Genomic DNA, 26069 nt, shown 5'->3' with positions numbered 1-26069 from the left:
TAGATTCCTCGCTTTTATGGGTGTTTTGTACAGTCAGGTCTAGCAGCTTTCATTGCTTTGCAGGAGCCTAGGTCCACAACCACAAAAGTGGTATTTAGTGCATATAGATTTGGGGGAAATAGGGAAACAAAATTATAAGCAGAAAATGTTTTAGAGAACATCCTTAACATAGTTGCCAACGACCTTGGGAATCTCTTGCAGGAAGGTATAATTGGCAATTCTTCTGGTGCTATGACCTGGGAGTAATGGCTCTTTCTGGAAGCATCCAAAGAAACAGGACATGAGTTTCAGGTGCAGCATCTCAGTCCTGTAAGGGAGATCCACCAGGACATTTTGACACAGGCATTTCTCCGCTCCTGCTCTCTAACAGCTGGTGCAGCCACTTTCAGGCAGGTTTGGAGAATATGAGGGTGGGGAAGTAAAGTGAGGCTCTTCAACAGGAAAAAAAATCTCTGGCGGAAACTGGAGTCTCCCTGTCATATTTGATGCTTTGTTTACCTCTATCAACATGTTTCTTCAGGAAGAAGGAAGATGGCAGGAGAGAGGGGCCAAAGAAAACCCATCTGAAGTATCCTCTTTTGAAACTGCAAAGATACCCATCAGACGCATGTTTTCTGAGAGCCTGAAGCTGTATCCAGCCATTGACTGGCCACGTGTTCTTCCAGTCTTTCCTTTTCCCCTGTTACTTCTGTTGCTTACATGGGTCCTGCCCTAGAGGAATTTGGAATTGTATTCAGGTACTACCACATGTGAGAGTGGTTGCCATTTCTTGGGCTGCCGCAGCAGTAATGTCAGTGAAAGGAATTGATCATAGCCAACCTTACAATTGTAGAAACCACTTTCAACAGCTATCAAGATCAGTTAGTTGCTTTAATACTATGTCATTCACTCATGGCTTGCAGATGATCCTCATGTTCTCTCTCCTGTATTGCACAGAATTCCCTGCCCATAACATAGCAACTTCTCGGTACCAGTGGAATGCAACATAAACACCTGCTGTATGCTGTGTTTTCTGTGTGATAATGTCACAGAGATGCATGAGAAGAGGCTATGACAGCTTTGGAAGTAGTCCTCTATCTAGCACTGAAAAATGGGCACAGACGGTTGATGAAGTAATAGCAGATGGGCTGTGGTGGAGCTCACACCATTCATTCAAATCCTCTACTGATACCATCTGACCTGATCTGCATCAGTCAGGATGCACCCACACACAAAATTGGGCCATTCTAGATCTTTTGTACACACTAAGGTGTGTTCTGTTGAACTTGACAGGTGATTTCTGTGGACCCTCTGTCCACAAATTGTTCATGGCTTACAAGGCAGAGAGGGGTAAGGCAAAGAGATGGAAAAAAGAGACAATGAGAAAGAAAGGGAGACAGGCTCACCCCAACAAAGATAACAGTGCTACTGTAAGGAAAACGGATGGCAAATATGCTATAGAGAGAAGGAGAATGACAGGAGAGAAGGAGTAGGAAAAGCAGGAAGTTAAACAAATAGTGTAAATGAAAGAAAAAACTGGAGGGAACAAGAACATATGGACAGGAGATAAATGAGCAGGTCCCTTGGCTGGAATATTCCTGTTCATGACAGGATTCTGTGACAGTGACAGCAATGAGGCTGTGTCCTTTTATTACACATTTTCTTGCAGTGTGATGTCAATCCAAAGGCCTTTTGTCTTTTCTGTGCTCTGCAACACCAACTCACTCCTATGCAGGTTCATCTTCTGACCACCCCCATGGGGCAGGCTCTGTGCTCAAATACAGAAAGCTCCCCTTTTGGAAAAACTTGTCTGTGATCCAGAGTTCCTTCTTCTGCATGTGGCCCTGGCAGGCTTTCATATGCTCCAGGAAGAACTGGAGAGTCTGAGATGCTGAAGAGGAGCATGCTGCACAGCTGCTCAGGCCACTCTGTTTGGGCTCTGCAAAGAGCTAGATAGCTGAGGGGGAGGGTGTAAAAAAGTTGGCAGATTTTTGGGACTGTCACCTGGCCTATTCAAAAACTGCAGAAGAGTTGGAGACTACTGCATCTTCTGTGAGGAAACATCATCCTGAAGAAAAGCATCAAGACATAAACAGGAGCTGAGTTCAGTGAGATTTTTCTTTTGAGACTGAGGAACCTAACTCTGGCCACACCATTTAGAAGTATGTTCTAGTAACTTTTAACCATCTCTGGTTGGCACCTTGGTTCTTTCCACATACAGACTGTACCATCATCCCACTGGGAACTGTATTTGCCTAGTGACTGGAGCCATGTGTCACCTTTGTCATGTCACACACTGCTATGTTGCTGCTTTCCTGTAAACAGGTTATGATGCCGTTGTTATTGCCTGTGTATCTGGGCTGCCTGCAATCTCTCATTCCATCTTTTGGAGAAAGAGGGAAGATGGGGATAGCCTGCCCTATGTACACATTGCTGGTACTCTTTTGTACATGTCTTCCAGGGTGACTGGCAAAATATGACAGATGCCTGTAATTTCCCAGAATACATTAATGTGAGAGTGGTAGGTCAAGATGCACAAAAATGGAAGGTGCAGAATTGGACTGTAAAAAATATTGCTGTGCTGTTAGAGCACAATTGGATCTGATAAGCGTATTACAGATTGTCTTAAAATATAGCATATTGGACTAGATCCTCCACTGACTTTGATGCAGTCCACTGGCACAATGCCATTTAGCACCAGCCATAGTGCTGTTCAACAACACAGTAGGATTGGTTATGTCAAGGCAAACTCCTATTTTTCTTAATGATCTTGCCCCAAAAGGTCCGTGTCTGAGCATGAAGTATAGGGATGGCAATAATTTTCATTCCTCATAGGGAAGAAAAGTTTAAGTGGTCCTAGTGGAATTGGAGCTTGTATGACCAAATGTGTAAGCTGCTAAGTCACCCTGTTTTCCAAATGGAAATGAAGAAAGAAGAGGAAATGAGGCCTCAGGGAAGAGAAGTGACATGAAGTGGATCAGAGTGTGAGTGAAGCAGCAGTGACAAAATAGGTTAGAACTTGGAAAAGTAGAGCTTTGTGTCTGCTACACAAGGCTGTGGGGGTGGTCACTGGATTGTGGAAAGGAGGAAGGAATGCTAACCATGCTGTTTCTGTCTTGGTCTTCAGCCGTAGGCCAACCCAAAACCCTAGATCTGAACACACTGGAAAAGTTAAAATGTGGATCATACCTAATTTCCTAAAGCTGGTGTTTGGACTGTCTATATTGAGTTTGAGGCTGTGTTACTTTTTATGTTGAGGAGGACCGGGCCTCCTTCTCCTTGCTTTGACACAAGCAGTGGCCTTCTACTGGGCTGCAGTGATCACAAGAGATGAAATAGCTGAGATACTTGAGAACGGAAAGAAAATTTATCTGGGTTGCACAAAGATCTTCCTGTGAAGCAGCTCACTCACTGCCAGTAATCATCTACCCAGATCCCAACCCAGAGCAGTCCAACCCAGGGTCTGTCCCAACAGGTGGAAAAAGAAGACCACAGAAGCCTTTGCTTAGGTCTATAAATGCCAAGAGTTGTGTTCCTCACCCAGCTCACAAGTAGCTGGAATAGGAGAGCAATGGGCTGAGGAGATATGCAAGCTTTCCTTGCCTTGTAGAGGCTTTGCTGCCTCCCAGCCCTGAATTCATCTCATTTTAGCAGTGAAATTCTATCTTCTGCATGATTGCACCGGCAGGCTTTTGTCAGCGAATTCAGTGATGTTCAAACCTGCCTCAGGGATGAGGAGCCAAGAGATCTGAGTCGAAGTGGCAGAAAGACTGCTGCTGAGAAGCCAAGTTTCTCTTTCCCGGGGTGCTGAGCGGGCAGTTACACTAACGCAGGATGCCATCTGTTTTTTCCTTCTCTAAAAGGTCGTGTTTACCAAACATTGCAGAGGCAAGAGAGGGCTGGGGTTAGAGTAAAAGTAATTAAACCCTGCAGAGCAGGGCCCCCTATGCCTTCAATGTCCACTTGGTGCTTTTCACACCTGAGTGATAAGCACAGGTGCCCTGTTTGACACAGCCACAAGTAAGCCCCTCTGCAGTGACAGGCTGTGTGACCTCCTCCTCCTCTAACCTGCAGAGACAACACAGCAACCAGCCTGGGGCATCAAGCACAGAGGTGTGGCAGGAAGCTGAGAAAGGTGCTGTACGTCCTAAGCTGAGCCCAGTGCTCCTGTGGCTCGTGACATAGGAGGCATGGCTGGGAAGGGAGAGGGAGAGAGGGGTATGCCAGAGAGGTGGCCCAAGTGTCATTCTGAGGTGTCACTATAGGAACTATAAGGAAAAAGCTGTGTGACAACCACACCACCCGGCACAGCCAGCCTTGCACCATAAACACCACTTCTCATTCAGCAAGAGCTGCCTTTGCTGTTCCAAGACACCCTCTGGAGGAGCCTTTCTGTCTCCATGAAAAAGAAGAGACCCTCAAGTGGGTGAAGTTAGTTGTGGAGAACTTGGCCCTCAGACAGGCAGCCAGCTCAGACTGACAGCTGGACAATTGTCTTTGCAACCATGAGGGCATGGGGTGCATCAGAAAAGTTTAGTTCCCGTCGTGCTGTTCTGTAGCAAAAGGCATAACAACACAACAATTACGGAATTACACAGCACATGGGGATCATGTTTAAATACCAAATCGGAAATGGAAGCCCTGACTTTGACATGTTGGACTCTGTGGGACATGAGGCATTTGCCAGTGTTACTAAATTTTCTGTCTGATTAATATACATCTCACTGAAACCACTTTAAGCAATGTTGGAAAGATGTTGCCTGGTTCCGTCTGTGCTAAAGGATGTTAAATTTAATTGATTTCCAATATATTTACCGTACTGTAGTGTCAAATCTATTTTACAGGTGTGTGTGCCAGTCTTTTTATGAAACAAGTAATATATTCTGGTATGGGTAATGAGCTTGGCTAATTATCATTAATTCCTCTTGGGTAAAACTAGTGTGAGAAGATGGCTCGATGCCACTGCTTTGAAAGGTGTTACGTGAATGTAGACAAAATCAGAATCTTGTTCCTATATTTGTCTGTGTTGGGGGAGACTGTCTGAGAAAGCTGCGGCTCGGCTGGCAGGGGATGATTTGCCAAGATCAAGTTCCAAGTTCCCTGCCTCTCTGGCAGGAGAGACTTTTGCCGTCCATCATTTTCAGCATGCTCCCAGAGAGCATTGTCTCCGAGTCACCCTAAAATCTGAACTTAAAGCAAATCAGAAGCAATTCTTTTGCACTCAGACCCCCAGCATGTCAGAAATCTCTGAACTTGAAAAGATCCCATAATATATTACCAAGTCTGTCTCAGCCATTTTCTTTTTTTTCATTGAATTCTGATCAACCCATTCACCATATGTTATGGGTGTCCTCAGGGAACACTGAAATGAAATAAACTGAAAAGGCACTTTGCACCCTGCTAACTCAGCAATTGATGGGTTTTTTTCCCTGAGCAGGGAGAAGAGAAAGGACAGCGGAAATGCTGAAATGTCTTAAGACACAGGGAGCACGGGTTCTGGCAGACTTGGGGTCTGGGCTCCATTCTCTTGGCATTAGCTAGTGACCTCTTTTTCTAATTGTCCATATGGCACTTTAAGGGTTTTATATTCTGACATCTCTGAAGCTTTGAAGTCTCATATGGCTCTCAGGCCATGATAATACTAATCACTTACAGCACTTAGACCAGCATATATACAATAACCATCTGATCCTCATAAGGAGCTCTGTGAAATGGATTCATAAATTTTTGTGGTCCTTCACAACTACTCCATGTAGTCTTTGCCACAGTTACAGGTCACAATCCTGCACACTGACCTTGAATACTATGAAGAAGGCATTTGGTAAGTTATACATGGGCAACAGCAGTGTGGTCTTCTCTTGGAGTGACACAGGAACACAAAGAGGAGGTGAGATCAGCCTCTGTAGTACTTTTGTAACACCTCACACCCATAGCTTCCTCCTATGCAATTAGCTAGATCTTTTTGCATAACCTCTATACCTGCCAACAGGGCATCTGAGCATCCTCTTCTTGACTGGCTGGTTTCTTACACTGCTGTCCAAGTCCAGAAGAACCATTGCTATTTTTGTTACTCTGTTATTGCTCTTATTTATCTGCAATAATTTTTTTTCTTGTAGGAAAGCAGCAAAGAGATGAGTTTTGTGTCTTGACCACATGGGAGCCATGTAGCTATGGAGTGATCAGTGAGAAAGCTCAGTTTTAATTTCTTATAGGACTAGCATTACTGTCCTTGAGAAGAGTAGCTCTCCTGGCCCTAGACCCCTGTTTAGTCACTCAGCTACCCTGTAAACACCGTTCTGAGAGCTCTGAAAATTACTCTCAGACCATGAACTGATTCTGGTATTTGACAGTGAGGCAATGGAATGTAATGTCTGTAGCACCCAACTTCTGTGTTCCTGCCTACAAGTCTAGCTTGAAATTGTCTTGAAGTATTTGGGGGGAAGGGGCTACATGTTCTTTCTCAAGTCATCAGGTATGGGAATGTTTAAGCCTCACAGTCAAGATCCCACCAATGACCATGGTTCAGCTCCATAGCTAGCAGTTAGAAGCACAGGTCCTTGCCAGGCTGGGAACACCTGCTTCCAGCAGCAAGGAGGTAGTGAGGCGCATGCAAGGAAGTGCACCATCCTGATGCTGTAGGAACTAAAAAGCAGCCAAATCTCTCCCAGGACAGAGTATGATACAACAGCTCTGTACAGATATGAGGGGCTGATAGTACTAGGAAGGAGCAGGTGGGCTTCTCTGGTTTGATAATTTAGTATCACTGATTTGGTCTTTAGGTTTCCAAAATACCAGGAAAGGAGAAGAAATGAAGTAATAAAAAACTCTCTACATAGCACCATTTTTCCTCTATCATGTCCCTACATCCTTCCCTCAGTGTACTCCTTATAGAAAATCTTCCTGAGAAATCTGCACATGGAAGCTAAATATCAGAAGTCCCACTTACCCATACCCAGCTGAATTGTCTCAGTGAGAGCTTTTTCACCATCCTTCTTTCTTGAAACAAACACTAGGATTCAGCCCAGAACCCAGATATCCCTGTTTTGAAATGCTAGATTAGCTATAGTATTTCATATAAGCCCTGAGTCAGATTGTCTGTAGTCACCATCTTTGTTAAGAAAACTGTCTTTTGTCTGCAGCAGGCATATACAAGTCAGCAGCGCAAAAGTAGCAGGAGATACCTGAAACACGGGAGATGTTTTCTACAGCAGATGACATCTATTTGTAATAATGACTAAGCTAGTTGCTGTGGGTCATAAACTTCATGTATGAACATCTCAGAAGAACAGAACAGCTGATTCTGTAGTCTTCCCTTTTTACCTGATTGCAAGTGATTTACATTAATATTACAACTTTCAATCAAACAGAATTCAAAGACGTTGCAAACCCTCCCTACCTGATTGCATGACTAGCAGTAAATTGCTTCATTTATCATGCAAGAGTAGCTGTAAAATCTTTGAAAGATGGCGGTATATGACACTTCAGGACAGCAAGTAAAGAACACTGATTACAGTTGAAACTGCAGGGGTGATGCTGGGATACAGAACTAAATTAACCTAGTTGGAGTTTGGCCAGGACATTGGGATTCACACCTTAGACTCTGCATGGGACTTTTAATTATTAACAGTCATTAGAAAAATTTGCTCATCCAAGAAACAGAACGTGCAATAGCTCCATTCCCTTCCTTAATCCCACAGCCAGGGAGGTTGATTGCTCACTGGCTAAGTGAAAGCAAGTGGATCCCTGTAATTTCTTTGATAACATTTTTTCCTGGAGATCTTCCATGCTGTAGTGTCTATCCTTGCCCTACTTATCTTTCTTACTGTTGGGTTTTTTTGTTCCTATGATTACAATAGCCTCCACAAAAACCGTGCTCTACCAATGCAAATCAGCTGTGTCACTCAGGACAGAGGGAAAAAAATCAGGATCACTAAGGTTTTAGCCTATATTTTAATGTAGCGTCAGTTTTGATCTTTAGCAGTGTGTTTTGTCTCTCATATGGGGGCTTCATCCATCGCTGCTACTGAACAACAGAGAAGAGGCCTCCCCACAACACTTCCTCAGAAACAGGTTCAAAATGGGAGTAAACCTGGGAGGAATACAGGGTGGTAAGTGGAACCGTAGGCTGCTAAGCAAACTCTGTCTTTACCCCTTTTTTCCATTGCTTATAAAGTCACTGAAGTTTACCAGCTGAAGCTGAAATTTCCCAGGTTTGGTCTCTTGCCCAAAGGTGAAGTAGGTTTTTCTTTTTTTTTTTTGGAGATTTTTTTTTCACCACTAAGTAAAAGTGGTTCAGCCATTTTTTTTTTTTTTCACAGAATAACGTGTAGAAACTATTCCTACTTCAGCAAGAGTATTTGTTATTGCTTTCTGAACAGCACAACAGCCAAACCAGCAGGGGGTTAAAAAGTTTATATTTAGCATAAAAAAATCTAGTTGAAAAATGCCTTTGAGTGCTTCAGTGGAATCTGATTTTGATTTGACCGAGTTTTGACCCTCAGAAAATTCCACGCATAAGCACAATACTGTCTGTATGGGTGTATTCACTGGGCTCAGAGCATGCATGGAGGAGGAAGGCAAGGTTATACGTGTACGTGCGCTTAGCTTATGTCCTTCTAGCACAGTGTCTTTAGGGGCTTCAGTTATGCTCTGTGAGCGGGAGCACTGAGCTTGGTGGTGCTTCTCAGACATCTGTGACTGAATGTGTGCTCTTAGTGCTTGCTGTCTTGGGGCCCTCCTGTGTCTTGAGGAATATCCTAAATGCCTAATGAGGTTAAAGGGGGCTTCTGAGCATTTTGGGTTGGTCCAATGCCCTCTGCCTCATTGTCCAGGGTAAGAATCAGGTCCAGTGAGAGTACCTAGGGTCAGACACAGCCCAGTGATCAATGGGTAGGTCCATGGTGATGAGGCAGATCCAAGGTCAAGCTGGGGAGTCAGTCTGCAGGTCAGAGTCCAGATCAAGTGGGTCCATGGCCATGGAAAGGGGAAGACTGTGGTGGAGCTGGAGACCAGCGCTCTTACAGTGTTGCTGGGGCAGGGACTGATGGCCCTGGGCTGGGTTGAAAAGGGGGAGCTGTGCAGGGGATATTTGTGGGGGCCCCAGAAGAGGAAGGTCTTTCCAGACAGCCTGGGGAATCTTCATGTCTGGAGGTATTCAAGAGTTGACTGGAGAAGGCCCAGCTCAACCTTATCTGTCTTTGAAAATGGCCCTGCTTTGAGCAGGGAGTAGGAATAGAGACCTCCAGCCTTCCCTACCCTAGGTTATTTTGTGATTCTCCAAAGCCTGCTGTTTTTTCTTCTAGATTAGCAGTGCATGCAGGATATCCTGTCACTGTGAATGTCTTAATTACACTCTAAACCGTGTGCCACAGAAAACCACATAAGTAGCATACACTAGAGGTGTTGTACAGCCTTACAGAGCAATGGGCCCGAATGCTGCAAACTCTTACACACATGCTTCACGAGCTGTCAGTGGAGGCCCTCAGAAAAATCGAGTTAAGCATATGTGCAAGTGTTTAGAGGACCATCACATCAGGGAATATTTGCTGGCATTTAGAGTCCATTCATGCTCCAAGGGAAGTCGACTAGCTCTCAAGTCTACTGCCTCGGGCCCTGATCTGCCCTAAAGAAAGTCTGCATAGCACACTGTGTACTGTGGCCTTGACTCAGCAGAGCAATTTGGGATATGTGGCTTGCTGAATCAGAGCTTCTGTGTCTAGCTAAAATTGCTTTGTGGGGCACAGTTCGGTTCCCACTGAAATACTTGTGAGGCTTTTGGCACACACTTCAATGAAAACATGATCAAATCTACGTTCACCTAGTCTTCCCTTCAGCTGAGGGTAAAATTTACTGCTCTGCTGGTTAAAGTGAGAATGGATAGAACAGAAGCTGCCAGTGAGAGCTGTAAGCTGTAATGTTTCCTGCAATGTGGATGGACATAGAACAGAAGGAGTTAAAAAATGGGTACATACTTTACATGTACATCTTCAGGTGTAGAAAAAAGAATGTTCAGTTGTATAGTATGAGGAATAGAACAAGGAAAGCTTTTATAAGGTGTACAATCTAAAAGGGCAGGTTTATGCCTCATTTCAATGGTGGCAATTCCTGATTGATGAGTATGCAGATATGTTGTTTTAATATGCTTTGACAAAGTTGGTTATACAGCATTTATGTAAGAGACTGGTTTCTTCTGTGAATTTGTTTTTTAAGCCTAACTGGTGACTACATGCATGTGTATAAAAGAAGAAACTTTCTGCCTTTAAATCCTTTGTCTGTCTTAATTCTGAAGTTGTGGTACTGTCTTTGGCTCATCAGATTTGGAGCCCTTTTAGAAACTGTGGGAATATTTCTAAATTTGTTAAATCTGCTGAACAGAAGAGCTGCCATTGGAGAGAATAAACTTCCTTTTAAAGTACTAGTAAGTATGCAAAAGTGCTCCGAGGCTTAGGAGGCAAAGTCTATTTACAGTTAGAAGACTTGGGCTCTTAAGTGCTTACAGAACTTTTGAAAATAAGACTTAAATGCTTCTAAGTAATTTGGGCACTACATAAAATCGTATCTAATTTCCCTGATTTTGCTCTGGCATCAACACCAATCATAAAATGATTTGTTATCTAGATGACAGCAGAACTGGTCGTATGTGGAGCAAATCCAAGAGAAAGAAATATGATTCAGAAGTGAATTAAATAATTTAATGGTGTTTAAATATGGGAGGCAGTACACATCCTTGGTTTCAATGGAATTAAATGCATTGGTTCTTTAGTAATTATTTCCAAACTAGATGTTGCTCTCAGCTAAATACTCATCCCCTGGAAACCAGTGGAGCTGTTATCTGATGTAGACTGTGCAGCAGAACCCAGAGTCCATGTGGACTGGCCTGCACACTCTTCAAAATCATAAATTATTTCTCTGTAGCTACTGGGAAGAGACTAATGTAACAACAAATGAACACTCCCATGGTTCAAACAGTCCCCCAGAATACCAAAATCTGGTTTCAAATTGGATGGTTTTAAAAAATATTTGGCAAGAGAGGTTAACGACAGACTTCCTGAGCACATCAATGGATGAGACACACGCTAATCCCATCCTATCTGGAGCAAAATGTCAACTCTCTTAGAGTGCACTGTTGCCAGGCCCTGGTTTCACACGATTACTGCTGTGGCTGACAGGAGAAAAGGGTGTTTTCTTTTCTCCACAAGACCTCAGCGGCACAGCAATCTGTCCTGTGGGTCAGAAAGAAACAGCTTCTTTCTTGGAAGCTCTGCAGCCTGCTATGGCTGTGTTGCAGAACATGCTTTCAAGAGTCAGGGTCTCAGGGCTGGCTGGCTCTGTTGCATCTTTATACTCTCAGCTCTCCAAGAGTTCCTCTGGAAACTCTGCAACATTCAGCTGCCCCTGCACCATTTCGCACGTACCCTTAGAAACTCCAAGGCAAAACTGGATCCTTGGGATCCAGGCTCCATGCCAAATGGGATTCTGGGATGCACAGGGAGATGCTGAGCAGTAGGCAGCAAGGGCACAGGGATGACTGCCAGCTGCTAGCTGCTCCAGGGAACAGGAGAGGTGTCAGTCAGCCATGCCACCCTCCTTGGCCCCTCACCTCTGACTGCAGCACCTCAGGCAGAGGCAGCCAGGCAGCTCCAGGAGTCACAGGACTGGTTCATACAGTGTGTGCAGCGCAGGTGCCTGCTCTTAGGGAGGGAGAGATCAGAGCTTTGGCTGCATCAACCTGAAGTCCTGATCCATCACTGAGATAGACCCCTCACAGCCCAGGCTCCCTAAACATTTAGAATGCAGCTCAGCGAATGAGTATAGCAAACAACGATAAACATAATCATAAATAAAATATAATAAAAACAAATAAAAAAAGCGAAACGTTGCGTTTTGTTCACAGTGACGATCCCAGCGGTTCCACAAGCAAGAAAGCCGGGTGTGAAACGGAGGATCCGAAGGAGGCCGGCAGACAGAGTGGCCAGGAAGGCAGGTCCGACACCCTGACGCTAAAAGCCCAGCATGCGGAGCTCCAAGAAGAGCAGGCAGCGGGGTGTTCCCCTCTGGTGCAGAAGGCGAGCCTCCACCACACGGGCTCCCCAGTGAGAGTGCAGCGCAGCAAAGGGACGGCCTCGTGTTCCCATGCAGCTGCCTCCGATTATGAGCTCTCCCTTGACCTAAAGAATAAACAGGTACAGAGGCTTCCTCCTCAGGCTGTGGGAGAAGGGGACGGGGTGGGTGGGACTGCATTCGCACTGTGGTGGGACATCTTTCAGCAAATACTTGAGACTTTTGTTCACCCTGAGCTGTAGCCCTGCCTGAACAGGCCTGGCCCTTCGGCTACATGGGGCTGGTGGAGGAAGTAGCTTCCCCGCCTTTGACTGCTACGCCCTTTCACTCAAACCTGCTGGGCTCTGCTCCTTGTTGCCTGGGTTCTGTGGTCCAAAACGGACCCAGATACTCAGTTGTGACTGTAGGCTTAGAGATGGGTTGCAGGCAGCCAAGAGCTGCAGCATCCAGAGATACTGCCTAGCTCACAAGTGTACAGTGCCTGTAGGGCTCCCAAGGAACTGACTGTCCCAAAAGACCTCCCTCATGGGAGAGGTCTCCAAGAGCCATCTTTCCCTCTTGGATCATGCTGGGCGGGCCCCTGGTGCACTTCCACATTAGCCTCTTCAAATCATGAGCTTTCAGGGGAAGCGGGGGTTATTCAGTGAGTGTCCTGCACAGTGTCTACCACGATGTTTGTGCAGTGATGGATGCTGAAGAGACAGGCAGGTTTACCAGGCTGAGAGAAAGTGATTCAGTTCTTGAAGTTGCAAGCCTTGCCTCCTGTGCCCGAGGCTACAGCCCAGCTCCTGAGCACAAGTCTACCTATCTAGCTGCATCTCCTGATGGGCTCCCAGCAGGGGCTACTGGGACAGGGGCTAATAGCAGCCGGCCTCCTCACTCAAAGGCAATGAGGTGGAACGTGCTCAGTCCCCCCTGTCCCTCCCTGAATCTGCATCTCTGCAGATTACAACCCAGGAGAGCTGTTGTGCAAAACAAAACCTAAAGAATCATTTCTGACTTTTCCCTGGGTTGGCAGCTCAACCAGAGGCGGTTTGATACGCATACCCTGGGGTATGTGAGATGTGGAGGACAAGCAAGCAATAGTGACAGTGTCCAGATTACGTTCAGTGGGAGAATTCTGTGGGAACCGTGCTATTGCAGACGAAGGGTCTCAGCTAATGAGGTTCCCACAGAAGAAGCTGCTGCTTCTGGGACATCTCTCTGCCACTTCCCTCAAGGCATTGCTGCTGTCCCTAAACATACATGTCAGATCAATGGCCCAATAAATTCCTGAGCAGAATAGAGGTCTTGGCTCTTTAGCTCTGTCTTTCTCAAAATACTGCATACTCAACACAGACAGAATTCTTGCTTCACACCAGGAAAAGAAACAATAGAGACTAATTAACTGGCTTCACAAACTAATGTGACATATCCTCAGGGTGGGCCAGATCTTGGCTGCTATATATGGGCTTAACCTCCTCGATGTCCTAGAGCTGCTCTGATTTGTCCTGGGGAGTGTCTGCCCTGTGTTATTTTAGCTTTAAGGTCATGTTGTCCTATCACTGTTCTTGCAGCAGAGGCCAGACCTGCCCTGGATGCATGTGAGACAGAGAGACATGTTAGCTGCTTGTTCATTAAATTCTGGTGCCTCACAGTACTGACCTTGCAGGGACCAAGCCTATCTCATAAGTTGAAATCACTTTTTCTCACAGCAAAGGGGGCTCACAGTATGTGTGCTGCTCCAGCCTGATGGATGTCCTCAGTGGATTACCAACAGCTCTGGGAGGGGAGATTTTCAGAGAGTGAAGAGTATTAATTCTTTCAATCTTGCGCTCTAGTATGTGTTTTCATAGGTATGCCTATCAGCTTGTCAGGTAGTTCTCTTGAACGGGAATAAGGGTGACAGGACCCTCACAGCACTGTCCCGGTAGTTCCCTAGTGGTAATACATTAATAGAACTTACAGTAAGAAAAACAGGTGGAAGTAGGCATTTTTAGTCTCACAGTGCAGCTGAAGTCACATTTAGCTTTTGGGAGAGGACTGAGTGCTGGTAAGGAAGGAGGGTAGCATACAGCCTCTTCTGCAGGGCTTGGAGGTGCAGGTCATCTAGCAGTCATTGCTCCTCAGCATCATACTAGAGGGTTGGTGAGTGCAGTCATGGCTCTCCTTGCTCTCTACCCTATGGAACAGAGCATGCTGACAGTGCACAGAGCAGAAGTACAATATGCTGGGAGGTTGGAAAGGAAATTCAAGAGCTAAAGTTCCCTTATGTTTAAGCTCTATTGTTATGTTGGAAAAATGGAACGCATGACAGGAGAGAGGAGCATGCTTTCAGTCATACATGCTCTACTGTTGTGGTGAAGGGTGGCAGACGTCCAATGTATGAAGGAAAATGTTCCATTAACACACGGCCCTTATAGCAATATCCTTCCATTGTGAAAGGTTGGTGGGAGGGAGAGGCATTAAGAATGGGTGATAGAGAACATATATGCTCTGTATGTCCTTTTCTTATTTTTTACAATGCATGGATTGACTTGAATGACTCAGCTTCTGTCACTGAGCCTGACTCTCTTCTTGTTAACATGGTGGCATGTTGCCATGCTCAGTGGCAACCTGGGTGGAAAACAAGTGCTAACTGAGAATAAGGTCAGGCCCTTTCACTCCTGGCAGATTTATGAATTTATGCCTATAGGCAACAAAGCCATGGGGTGTGCACCTCAAATGTTTGGCCATATCCAGGCCTGGCACTTCGGCTTGCCTTAGGCTGACCTTGTTAAAGCTCCCTTGATATGCAATTCCTCACGGCAATGGATATTTCCCAGCCATTTCTAATTCAGCCACAAGGCCTGAATTGCTCAGACTGAGTGTTCATATTGAGACCCAGAAATGTATTAAGCTAATTATTCTTTGAAATCCCCCCCCACTCCCCCTCCTGCTTTTCCCCTCCTTTGGCGCCGGCTGTCGGATCATTCCCCAGAGAAGAGCAGCTTTAAGTAGGCAATTACTTGTGATTCATAGGGTTTATTAGGAGTGAGAGAAGGCCAATCATGTCTGGCCTTTCTCGCCTCTCAAATGGGAAGAGAAGGTTTCTCCAGCAAGCCAGACATACATCTCCATTACCTGTGACTGCTGTGGTGCTAATGGATGCCCTTTCCTCCTCTCAGGAGGAAGAAAACAGGCCAACAGCTGTGTGAAATCCTTAATTCCTCTGGAGTGTCAGCTAGCTCGACCTGATAGCAAATGTGAATGTCTCAGACATCAGTAAACAGTAAATGGCTGGGCTACATCAAGGAGAGAGAGGCAGAGACCCACTCCTACCAAGCAATGGTGGGGAGGGAACTTCCCTATGGGGGTGCCACATCTGGCTTTGCCAGTATTCTCAAGCATCCTTTGGACCAGTTCCCAGTCCTTGTTATCCCAGCTGCAAGACACTGTAGGACTCCCCTGGCTTTGGACAGGGTTGTATGGCAGTGGACCACATGCAGAACCCATCCTTGCACGCCTGGTATGAACTGGAGAACAGACCAGGTTGGGAGTCCTCTCACTTTACATCTTATTCTGCGCCTTATTGCCTTAGCCCTTTGGGAGGACTGAGATAATGACTGCAAAAAGCTGGTGATGTTTTATGACAGCTTGTACCGTTCATTTAGACTGTTAGAAGGATCTATCCTCTTAGTACTTATTAAAGTCTGCCTTTATGGGAACTGTCCTTGCATGAGATAAACTGGCCTTTTACTTCAAATCAGCAATGACATCTTGTCTTGGCCTCTAATAAGATCAGAGCATATGAATTTCATGTTTTCAGAATGGCTGTCACCTCCTTGGAAACCTCAGATAATTATAAGGCTCTTGGTTCTGCCTTATTTTGCATCTTACTATTATTCTGTCCCTCAGATAGCTGTGTCTGTCCCTCCCATTTGTTCCTCTTTCCCTCCCAACACAATTAGCTCTGCATTTTGATTAACCAGACTGTTATATTAAGTGCTCATGGTCAGTTGTCAGTAATAACTGTCTGGGTTGGGCCTGTGCAGGTTATTGGCTTAATTTGCATTTATCTACACGAGCCTTCCTCCTGAAGGGAAGAGCCAAGGGATAACTCAGTCTCTTTCCAGGGAGGCCAACTTTGAAGAGATGTGGCAGGAGTGCTGGGTTAAGATGGTCATTTTGGAAAGAAGGACAAAGAACCCCAGCAAAACCTTTCTGCTTGCTACCCAGAATCTCTTCTTGTCCCTGTATTCCTCTTTCCTGCCACATCAAACTCTAGGGATAAGCAGAGACCTTGTTTATCCAAAAAGCCTCCTGACAGGTCTTGTGGTAAATGAACCTGAATCCATGATCATTGTGTGGGTGGTTTTTAGCACCAGTTCTGCAGACCCTTTCTGGGAGGGCAGCAGGGCAAGTATTAGGCTAATATTTTTTAAATTAGGGGTAAGCAGAACTCTGAGCCTCTACAACTGCAGTGGCCAACCCCATTGCTAAAGAAATTGCCAGTATTCCTCAGTGCTGAGCTTTGATGCTTGCTTTGGACAGATGTCAACTCAAGGGCAAGGCAAACAGAAAACAGAAGCCTATCTTATGTTTGAGCACAAGGCAAAGGGTCCCTGCTTCATTTCCAGCGAGGGAAATATGAAAGGATGTGAGTGTCCTTCTCCCTTCCAGAAATGGCAGACTCTCATCCAGTGCAGCAGGATCCCTAGACCCATTGCTGCTTGGGGCGATGGGGTGCCAGTGAGCAAGGCCTTCAGTACTTACTCCAGCAGCCAGGATACCAGTGCAGGGACAGAACGGGTGGGGTCATGTTGTTCCTCTCCTCCTGTTATCTCCCAAGGTCATATCGTCTTCCCCTGCTGCCAGAGGAGTTAGTATTGGAAAGATGCCAGAGGTGATTTACACTTCTCACAGCTGTCATTCCAGGCCTTCACTTGTACCTAGATCACTCACTGATGGTTTTATCTGCAAATTACGTAGTGTTACAGAAAAGGAAAAGAAGAAGGAAGCAGATGACATGACGTGACTCTGCGAGCTGAGGGTCATGCCTCAGTCTCGCTTTGACTACAAAACCAGTTTGCACTTAAACTCAGATCTTCTGTGAGCTCATCCTGTGAGTACCGGGCCAGCGAGGCATGGTGAGGGCAAGTGGTAACTGTCTGGGGATAAGGATGCAGCCAGTAAAACTCATCCTTTTGATCTTCTAATGAGCTCATATTCACCACATGAATGATGTAGTGAATCCTCTGTTAATTCAGGACTGATTTTACCAGCACTCCCAGTCCTGCACTTCACCTTTTCTGGCTTTTCCACATGTGCATGCACACATGTGAACACTACAGTTTGCACCCGTGCTCTGCCCTGTGAAGTGCCACCAATGTAGAGTTCAGCTCATAGTTCAGCCAAAACCTCAGTGAAGTTCTAGTTCTGGTTCATCCTGCTTTTTTTTTCAATCCCATCATCCACCATCATCTTACACTGTCCCCCTTGTCCTCCATCAGTCACTCACTGGAACCAAGTCATCTAACATTCTCCTGTAGCATGTTAGTGAAGGCCCAGCTGCAGAAGAAGAGTGAAGGGATTACCAGGAACTATAAATACTAGACTACGGAAAAGAAATTACCATACATACTTGCTTTGTTGAAGCCTGTTGAGATGCCACTTAGCTGTGTGCATATGTATTTACATGTGTGTTTGTTGTTACCAGCTCGGGAAGGAGTAAATCCTCTTGCTACTTAATATCTTATCTCAGCATTTAAAATCAGAATTTTTTTACCTTTCAAAACTGTGAGTCTTTCTTTTCTTGGGTAGTTTTCATTTCACTGCTGGCTGACACCTGAAAAACTCAGATACCATGAAGACACTTTGAGATTCAAAGTGCTTTTTAAAACACTGGACAAACTCAGCCCCCACTGACTCCTATGGAAGCTGACGTTTCTCACTAGTTCCTATGATCAAGCCAGCATTTTCTGCATTTAAAAATTAGCTTTTCTTTCCTTTTTCTGAATGCCTTCTCCTTTCCCTGAGAGTATTTCCTAAGGTGACTAAGGAAGGGAGGAGCATTAGTAACACTCTGAGACCAGGGATGATGCTTGACATTACCAGAACACTGCTGAGCAGAAAGACACATCACTGGAACGCTATTTGCAGTGATGAACTTGCCCTAAAGGCCATCAGAAGTGGGTCTGCAAGGGAAGAGCACCTCCAGCCTCCAGCTTGTATGGCTAGCAGTCTAGGAACAGGCATGATCATGTCACAGCTGTGAGGAAGCTCACAGTACTGATGCTTTAGCCAGCCATGCCCAAAGGGGGGCCTTCTGTTGAAATCAAGGGCAAGGCAGTGCAGGGAAAAGCTAATTCAGTGTTAGAAGCTCCTCTGACAGTCATTACAGACTAATCAGTGTAGGAACTGGGGTCAGAGAAAGCCATCAGAAGTCAATTAACAAAAAATAACCTCTCCTGTTTGTATGTCTTTCAGATTGAAATGCTAGAGCACAAATACGGAGGCCACCTGGTGTCTCGCAGGGCAGCCTGCACCATCCAGACTGCTTTCCGGCAGTACCAGCTCAGCAAGAACTTTGAGAAGATCCGCAACTCACTGCTGGAGAGCCGCATGCCACGCCGCATTTCTCTGAGGAAAGTCCGGGTCCAGAATTCAGAGAGCTTCTCCGCTGAGAAAGCCCTGGTGGAGGGGTACAACTTTGTGGGCATCCCATTGGTGAGGTCCCCATCTTTGCCAGCCACCATCAGTGGGGCACTGACCGAGCTGGAGGACTCCTTCACAGAACAAGTTCAGTCCCTGGCCAAGTCTATTGATGATGCACTTAGCACCTGGAGCCTGAAGACCATGTGCTCACTGCAAGATGGAGGCTCATACCAGATAAGGGAGACCTTCAGTGCCAGCTCAATGCAGCCAAATCAAGACTTAGAAACTGAGCTGCAGGACAAGGAGAAGGAGGAAGGGCTTCTGCCAGATACCCTACCCAAGAGCAGCAGCACTCTCATGATGGCTTTTCGAGATGTCACAGTCCAGATCGACAACCAGAACATCTCTGTCTCATCGTCTACCTCGGTGTCCATGGCTAACTGCCTCAGCAGCAATGCCCAGGCTGGGCTCTCACAAGCTACCAAGGCTGAAGAAAGCCCAGAAGAAGGGGAGGGAGAAGCCAGTGAACCACCGGCTGCCCCAGAGAGCTTACCTGAGTCCAGATCTCTCCAGAACAACCACACTTTCACTGAGGTGAATGTCAGTACTAATGGCACGGGAGACAGCAGTGCTGAGCCTGGGCAGATGGCAGTGCAGAAGCTCCAGTTTGATGCTAGCAATGAGACAGGGCAAAGCAAAGGTTCTGAGTCTGAGAATGCAGACAACTCTGAGCAGCTGAGCAGCAGCAGCACCTCCACTTCAGCCAAGTCAGCCTCTGAGGTGTCCTCGAAAGAAGCACTGCAGGCCATGATCCTCAGCCTCCCAAGGTACCACTGCGAGAACCCAGCTAGCTGCAAGTCCCCCACACTTTCCACAGACACCATGAGGAAGCGCCTCTACCGCATTGGGCTGAACCTCTTTAATATGTAAGTGACTCTCCCTCTTTCATGTTTCCCAGACAATTTCATGCCTCACAGGAGATGGTAGACTCTTGGTCTAGATCCATCTCCGGGGAAGTTCTTTTGTATTCAAGGGTATGCAATGCAGACCACAGGTTGGCTGCCCAGAAGCTTTTTCCCTAAGGTTCCCCAAGTACTGTCCTGATCTTCTGCCCAACAGAGGAACAAGCCCAGTGCCCCATGAGTAGTGCTCATGCTTTCCTGAATTCTGAACCTTCAGTCCCAGTTGCTGTCCATTTGGCCTCCACCAGCTGAGCCTGGGATCTAGGCTCCAGCTCCACTCTGTTGCAAAGGAACAAGTGTAGCTGGGGATGTAAACCCAGCCCTGGTTACTTAATATGGGGCATTTCCAAGTAAAGAGAGGGAGAGCTCAGCTTAGCTAGCCCAGTATGAGTGCTCTGGCTGTCATTTTCCTTCTGGTATTTGGGTAGGTTTTCACCTGACAGACCAGGTTTAGTCATCTCAGTCTCTCACACATTGGAGTCTGATATCCTATGAAAAGGCTGCAGGTGTGAAAGCAAAAGCAGAGCAGCCCGGAGATTACCGTCGGAAGAGGTTAACTCGAGGGGTCACGCATAGTCTATTTTGGATTGGCAGAAAGCAGCTGAGCTCTTATAAGGAGCTTTAGATTTGCTTGTTGCCTTTCAGTGAGACTTTTCTCATCAAAGCAAGTCACGAGAAATATTGGGGTTTGCTCCATCATCACTCTCTCATCTTATGCTGTCTTGGTTTCCATTTGAGCCCCCTGATGAAGGTGCTGGGGATTTAATGCACCCATACTAGAAGAATGTTTTGCCACACATTAGCATGGGCCTTTTGGTCAGAGCGAGGACTAAAGATTACGCAGTCCTAGGCAGAAGTTTTGCACAAGCAAGAGGGCACTGCACAGGGCTTATATATTTGTAGTATGGAGTCTGTGGACTCCAGGAGGCAGGAACCTGGAAGAGAGGTTTTTAGGGCTGAGCTCAGAGCACATCCAGAATTGAAGTGATGTTAGAGCAGATGGGTTTGGGACTCTTACAGAACTAAGGGCGACATTTTACTAGCTCTGAGATTAGGTTGTGAACAGGTGGATCCATGCGTATATATCAAAGTCAGGCTCTGGGCACATGCTGATTTGCTTGATGAACACAAGCAAGCTGGAACAAGAGAAGGTAGGGCCAGACACAGGTGGGGGTTGATTATGATAGAGATAGTTCCAGGTCCACACAGATGTTCTGGTGTTTGTTAGGATAGGTGTACTTCTGGAGGGGGATGCGGGGCATACATCTCTGCTACTAAGTGTTTCAGTGTTCTCAGCCATGCTTGGCAAGAGTCCTTCCACCCAACATGTTTTCCTTTGGTTCCTGCACAGTTGACATGAGCACTGATGTGAAGATAAAGCAGAAGTGAAAATGCTTTTTCCCAGCCTCTCCTCCTACCCCAATCTGCCTGGCACACATTCATGTGACAGATCAGCAGCGCCAGGTCTGTTTTTGGGGAAGCAGCTCTGCTGTCCTTCATTCAGTGACCTGGGTTCACTGCATCTTGCAGGTCCCTGTGGGACAGAAGACTCACCGTGGAGCTCTGAAACACAACTTCCTAGCCAGGCCTCCCCTGCTCCCTTGAAATTAGCTGCTGTAAGGCTCCATTTTCTTGACAAAACATTGGAGGACAGGAGAGAGGGAACTGACCTGTTAGTTCTGGGGAGTGAAGCCTTTTTTTCATTCTCTGAGTGGGTTCTAAGGGGCACATGGCTCCGTTGTGACACTGTAGTGTACCTCAATCCAAGGGGCTGGGAATGCCATTCAGCTTTCTGAAGTTATTTGGTTGTTGGTTTCCCTGCCAGTTTCTAGCAAGGAGCCAGTTTACCATTGCAGGGTTTGTGATGTGGGCACCATCCCACAGGGCATGGAGCTGAGGCCATGCGTGCCTGTGTGCACATCCTTTTTGCTGACCACTCCCCTGGACCAAGAGCTGAAAGTCTCCAATTGCTAGCACCATCTGCCATGCATCTATCCGGCCTTGAGTTGCTTTTTCAGCAAGCAGCGCTCTGGCTCGGAGCAGGCCCCTGGGAACACATCAATGCTGCACTGCTGTGGCACTTTCCCTATCCCCACTCCACAGTGAGGGGGTGGAATCCCTGGAACGGCGAGTGCTTCATTATGCAGCGCTGCTGTAATAACTCAGTGTGTGTGGGCAGCTGGCTGCGTGGGCAGAGGGAAAGCCAGCAGGACGTGAGGAATCCCGCAGCATTTGCTGGCCGTGCTTAACACCCCTGCAACACTAAAGAAAATAGCAGGGATCAGACTCAGGTGAGATGGGAGTTGTCTGCTGCACATCTGGGTAAAAGCCACATGCTGCAGTACATGGGATACATCTGCAGGTGTTCAGTGGCAAAGGTGCTGCATTGCTATCAGGATTTTTTGGAGAATGAATTGAATCCAGGGAAAAACTGATGAAAGGCTTCTGTTAGTGGAAGAATAGTATGTGCATGTATACTTGAGTTATAGTCTAGGCAGTGCAGGAGGACTGTCACAGCTGGACTGTTTTATCCTACAGCCTCTTGCATTGCGTGTGCCATCTCTACTGAAACCTGCATATCCATGCCATTGTGTGAGCTGCACTTTTCTGGCCACATTCAGCTCCCAGCTCCTCCGGAGTGAATACAAAGTCAGTCCAGTGGCTTTGGAGTCACACCAGTGTGTCTGAGGTCATCCTTGTGCTGTGAAGACCATACTGTCCCTTGCTAAATACCAAAGCCTACAGGTGGAGCTTCGTTTTAGGAATCTCTGTTGCTTAGCTTGACTTTAGCCCTGACCATATGACCTCTGCACTTAGCAGAGAACTTTGCCTGTGCTCTTCAAAGGTGAACCAGGAGATCTGTGTGACAATACAGAAGATGCACTTGTTGCTTTTCCCTGAAGAAGGCCTGGGTTTTGCAATATCATATCTTGCAGCTCTCCGGTGCATAAATTTAATGGGCTGACTTGGTCTCCCAGCCACTCTCCCCGGGGATGCCACACTGCCCGGGATATTTTCTTTGTGACGTTACAGAGTAAGTGGAACTATTTCAAGCCTGTCTACTTTTTTGTATACCCATGAGGCCCCTGTAAGGAGCAGGCCATTCTTCTGAATGCTGATCCCCTTATAGCTAGACATATGTTGCTCACCCACATCCTTCACCACCTGACAGTGTCACAGTCTGTGCCTGTGCATATCATGCATTCACGTGCTCTGAGATCTCATCCTATCCCTTCCACACCCCAGGAAACTGCTTGAACAAACTCACTCCTTAAGCCTTGACAAAGATCCCTGAATTTGGGTTGATGACGGAAGTATGGCATCCTTTCATGAAGAAGCTACCCTCTTACCTCTCCCCACTCACCAGCTCAGAAAACTGAAGAAATGTAGAAATCTTTCTGGCGTTGCACTAATTCCCCTCAGCAAGAGTGCATCATGACACCCTTCAGTGGGGCAGACTGAAATATAGGAAGAAAACCTCCTGCACAACACACACATACACACTCATTCCTGTCGGTATTGTGGGACAGGCACCACATAGGCTCACAGCTGCTCCCAGGATACGTAGAAGCTTGTGGACTTGGAGGAGACACGAGGAGAAAACTAAAATAGGCAGGCACACAGGCTCTGATGAACATGTGTGGTGCAAGAGAAATCTGCACGTACAGGACATAGACGCACACAAACGTGCTTGTTGAGACACGCACTACCCTCCAAAAGCTGCATATGAAGGCACAGACACTGGCACACTAACAAGCAGAAAATCACTCCCACAACCAGGCAGTCAGGCCCACTCAGCACTGGGCTTGTTCTCAGAGAGGCACTCACAGGCACAGAGGGAGAAAAACCCTCTGTCTGGGAGCTGCACGCAGCTCTCTCCCAGCTCTGACAAGGCATTCTCCAGGTGCGTGCTCTCATCCACCCACACACAGAGATTTCTGCCTGAGGGGGTAAATCAATAGAGAAGGGAAGAACAACACAGCTAAGGGTGGGGGAAGTGGAGGAAGAGATAAGCAAATCTGAGCATAGGATTTCTGTTCAGGCAGCCAGCACCAGGTTCGGGTGAGGAAGGTAGAAAGTGTCACTCAACACTGAGCACTAAAAATGTAGGAAAAAGACAATATTTTTTTTTACAGAAGAAGTGCCCACCTTTGGTTATCCTCCTTTGTGTCTTGAGCCCCAGTTTCCCATAGACCGTGGCAGCAATGTCTCCTAAGGCTCTTCAGAGCCACGTTTTTCCCTTTGCCTGTCATGCAGAAGGTGCAGCCCCAGCTCCCCTCAAGCAAAGGGTCACATGCCTGGCTCCCACTCCTGGTCCTTGGGGTCAGCTCTCTGTGGGTTGCATCTGGAGCAGCTGAACATACTGGTATTCCCTGTGCTGTCTGTGTGGGACATGCAGTCTAATCATGTCCTCACAGGGACCCAAAACATCCAGCTGGGGCAGGGATGATCTCACAAGAGCCTGTGACTCGGAGCAGGCGGATGACACAAGAGTCATTAATGAGGCTGGTATTGTGCAGCAGGATCCTTTGTGGCAGTGGGATGGCACTTGTGATCCCCAGGTGACAGTAGATGCTGCAAGTGCTGCACGTGACACAGCAGGTCCTGTGGCATCCTTTTGTCCTCAGCAGCAACTGGGGGGAACTCCCCCAAGTCACCGTTCCCTGCGTCCACCAGTCCTATCCCTGCCACACACATGAACTCATAGGCACATGTGCACATACTGAGGGTTGCATTGCTGCAAGCCATGAGGTGAGCCAGAGGCAATAATGCCTCAAAGAGATCATGCAAACTCACCATGTCTCTGTCCTTCCCTTTCAGAAACCCAGACAAAGGGATCCAGTTCCTGATATCCCGAGGCTTCATCCCAGACACCCCCATTGGGGTGGCACACTTCCTCCTCCAGCGGAAGGGCCTCAGCCGACAGATGATTGGGGAGTTCCTGGGCAACAGCAAGAAGCAGTTCAACAGGGACGTCCTGGAGTAAGTGTGGAAACCTCTTCCCCTCCTCCCTGCGTAGTAAAGGAGTTGCCAGCCTGCTCTGCCCCTGGCTGCACCAACAAGCACCCCATCCTCTATGCCCCACCATCTCCACCATGCAGGAACTGCACCATTCCTACTCCCTATCTCACACTTTTCAATGCATTTCCCAGCAATGTGTTTCCCCCTTAGTATCAGCAGCCCTTTCATTTCAGTCTCTCCTCAGAGGGTCTGCGGTTGTCTAGCAGGAGCTTGGCACCACTGGGTGGTAGAACTAGTGATACTGGGGGGCTTTGTGGCTGGGAAACTCTGTGACTGGGGTTTCACCCCATCCAGATAAAGCACCTCTGATGCTTTCTGGGAAGTACTAAGAGAGGCAGAGGAAGAATATCTGCTCCTTGCTGTGAGACCAGCAGGGAGCAGTGAATGCTGGCTCTACACCAGGTTCTCTTTCTGTCCAGTTTTGAGATGAGTGGCCTTTTCAGTTTGTCCAACTGCACTACGGGGATGATAAGAGGAGGGTTGGTCCTGTTTGTGGTAATGAAAAGGCCTGCATGAGGAAGCATGCTACTAAGGGTTTATCATTACCACTGCAGTCACAGAGCACTGAAAAACATCCCCACTCCAAAAACTCCAGTAGGCTGAGCTGTCCTTTTTCTGAACAAGATCTCATGTTTCCTCCCTGCTTCTGTTCAGTGGCTGCCTTTGCTGGATTGTTCCCTTCAATTCTCTTTACTGTGACCCTCTCCTGGTCACACAAGCCATGCCTCCCTCAGCCTATACTTCTCTACTCCTTCAAGTCTTGCAACTTAGGCTGCAAAATCCTGTGAATACCTGAGACCTACACTACCTCAGTGCCTGCCTGTTGCTCTGCCTTCCACACTGTAACCATTGCTAACTTGTCAGCCCCTGGCATCGCAGGAGCAGGGTCTGAAGTGTTGGGAAGAAAAGCATCTTACCTGTTCTGAGCGTTGCCCAAGATGACAGGCTTTCTGCAAAGATAGGCCTGGGGAACTGAGATGAGCCTTTGTTTCCTTCTTGGTCCTGATCTACTTCGGATGAGGGTAAAGGAGAAAGCACAGCTCTCAGTACGGTAAAAGGGGGCATTGGGAGCAGGGGACACCATGTCTCTCACCCTGAGAACTGCTCCAGTGGAAGCAGGGCAAGTTTGCACCAGTGTGAATGTGAGGGCTGCCATGCAGGGTGATGTGACCTGTGTAGTCAGGGGGCAACAAGTTCATTCCGAGACCTGTTTCAAGGGATGACCAGCACTCAGCTGGGTCTTTCTTTTATTATGCAGAAGCACAGTTCTTTGTGAGAGCTGCCTTTCTGCTAGGCGGAAAGTCCTTTGCACTGGATCCTTTATTATTCTACCATTGTCCAAAATGTTCTCTATCTCCCTTGAATTTTGCAGTGGTTTCTCCTGAATCAAGCCAAATGGAAACCCTAAATCCAATACACACACCACTTCTA

The 26069-nt window shown here is 46.9% G+C and overlaps 1 protein-coding gene across 1 annotated transcript in view; it reads left to right on the top strand.

The window, feature by feature from the left end:
• Window positions 1–18492: 18492 nt before the first annotated feature.
• IQSEC3 (IQ motif and Sec7 domain ArfGEF 3) overlaps window positions 18493–26069 on the top strand; it is a 26114-nt gene continuing 18537 nt past the window's right edge. Inside the window, exons 1-2 of the mRNA XM_009642718.1 lie at window positions 18493–19580; window positions 24438–24599. Coding sequence (XP_009641013.1) covers window positions 18493–19580; window positions 24438–24599 — 1250 coding nt within the window. The remainder of the gene's footprint in view (window positions 19581–24437; window positions 24600–26069) is intronic.

The sequence above is a fragment of the Egretta garzetta genome, unplaced genomic scaffold (assembly GCF_000687185.1).
Source record: "Egretta garzetta isolate BGI_Z169 unplaced genomic scaffold, ASM68718v1 scaffold427, whole genome shotgun sequence".
Taxonomy (NCBI): Eukaryota; Metazoa; Chordata; class Aves; order Pelecaniformes; family Ardeidae; genus Egretta; species Egretta garzetta.
Note: the sequence above shows the minus strand (reverse complement) of the source record. Positions and strands in the feature narration are given on the sequence as shown.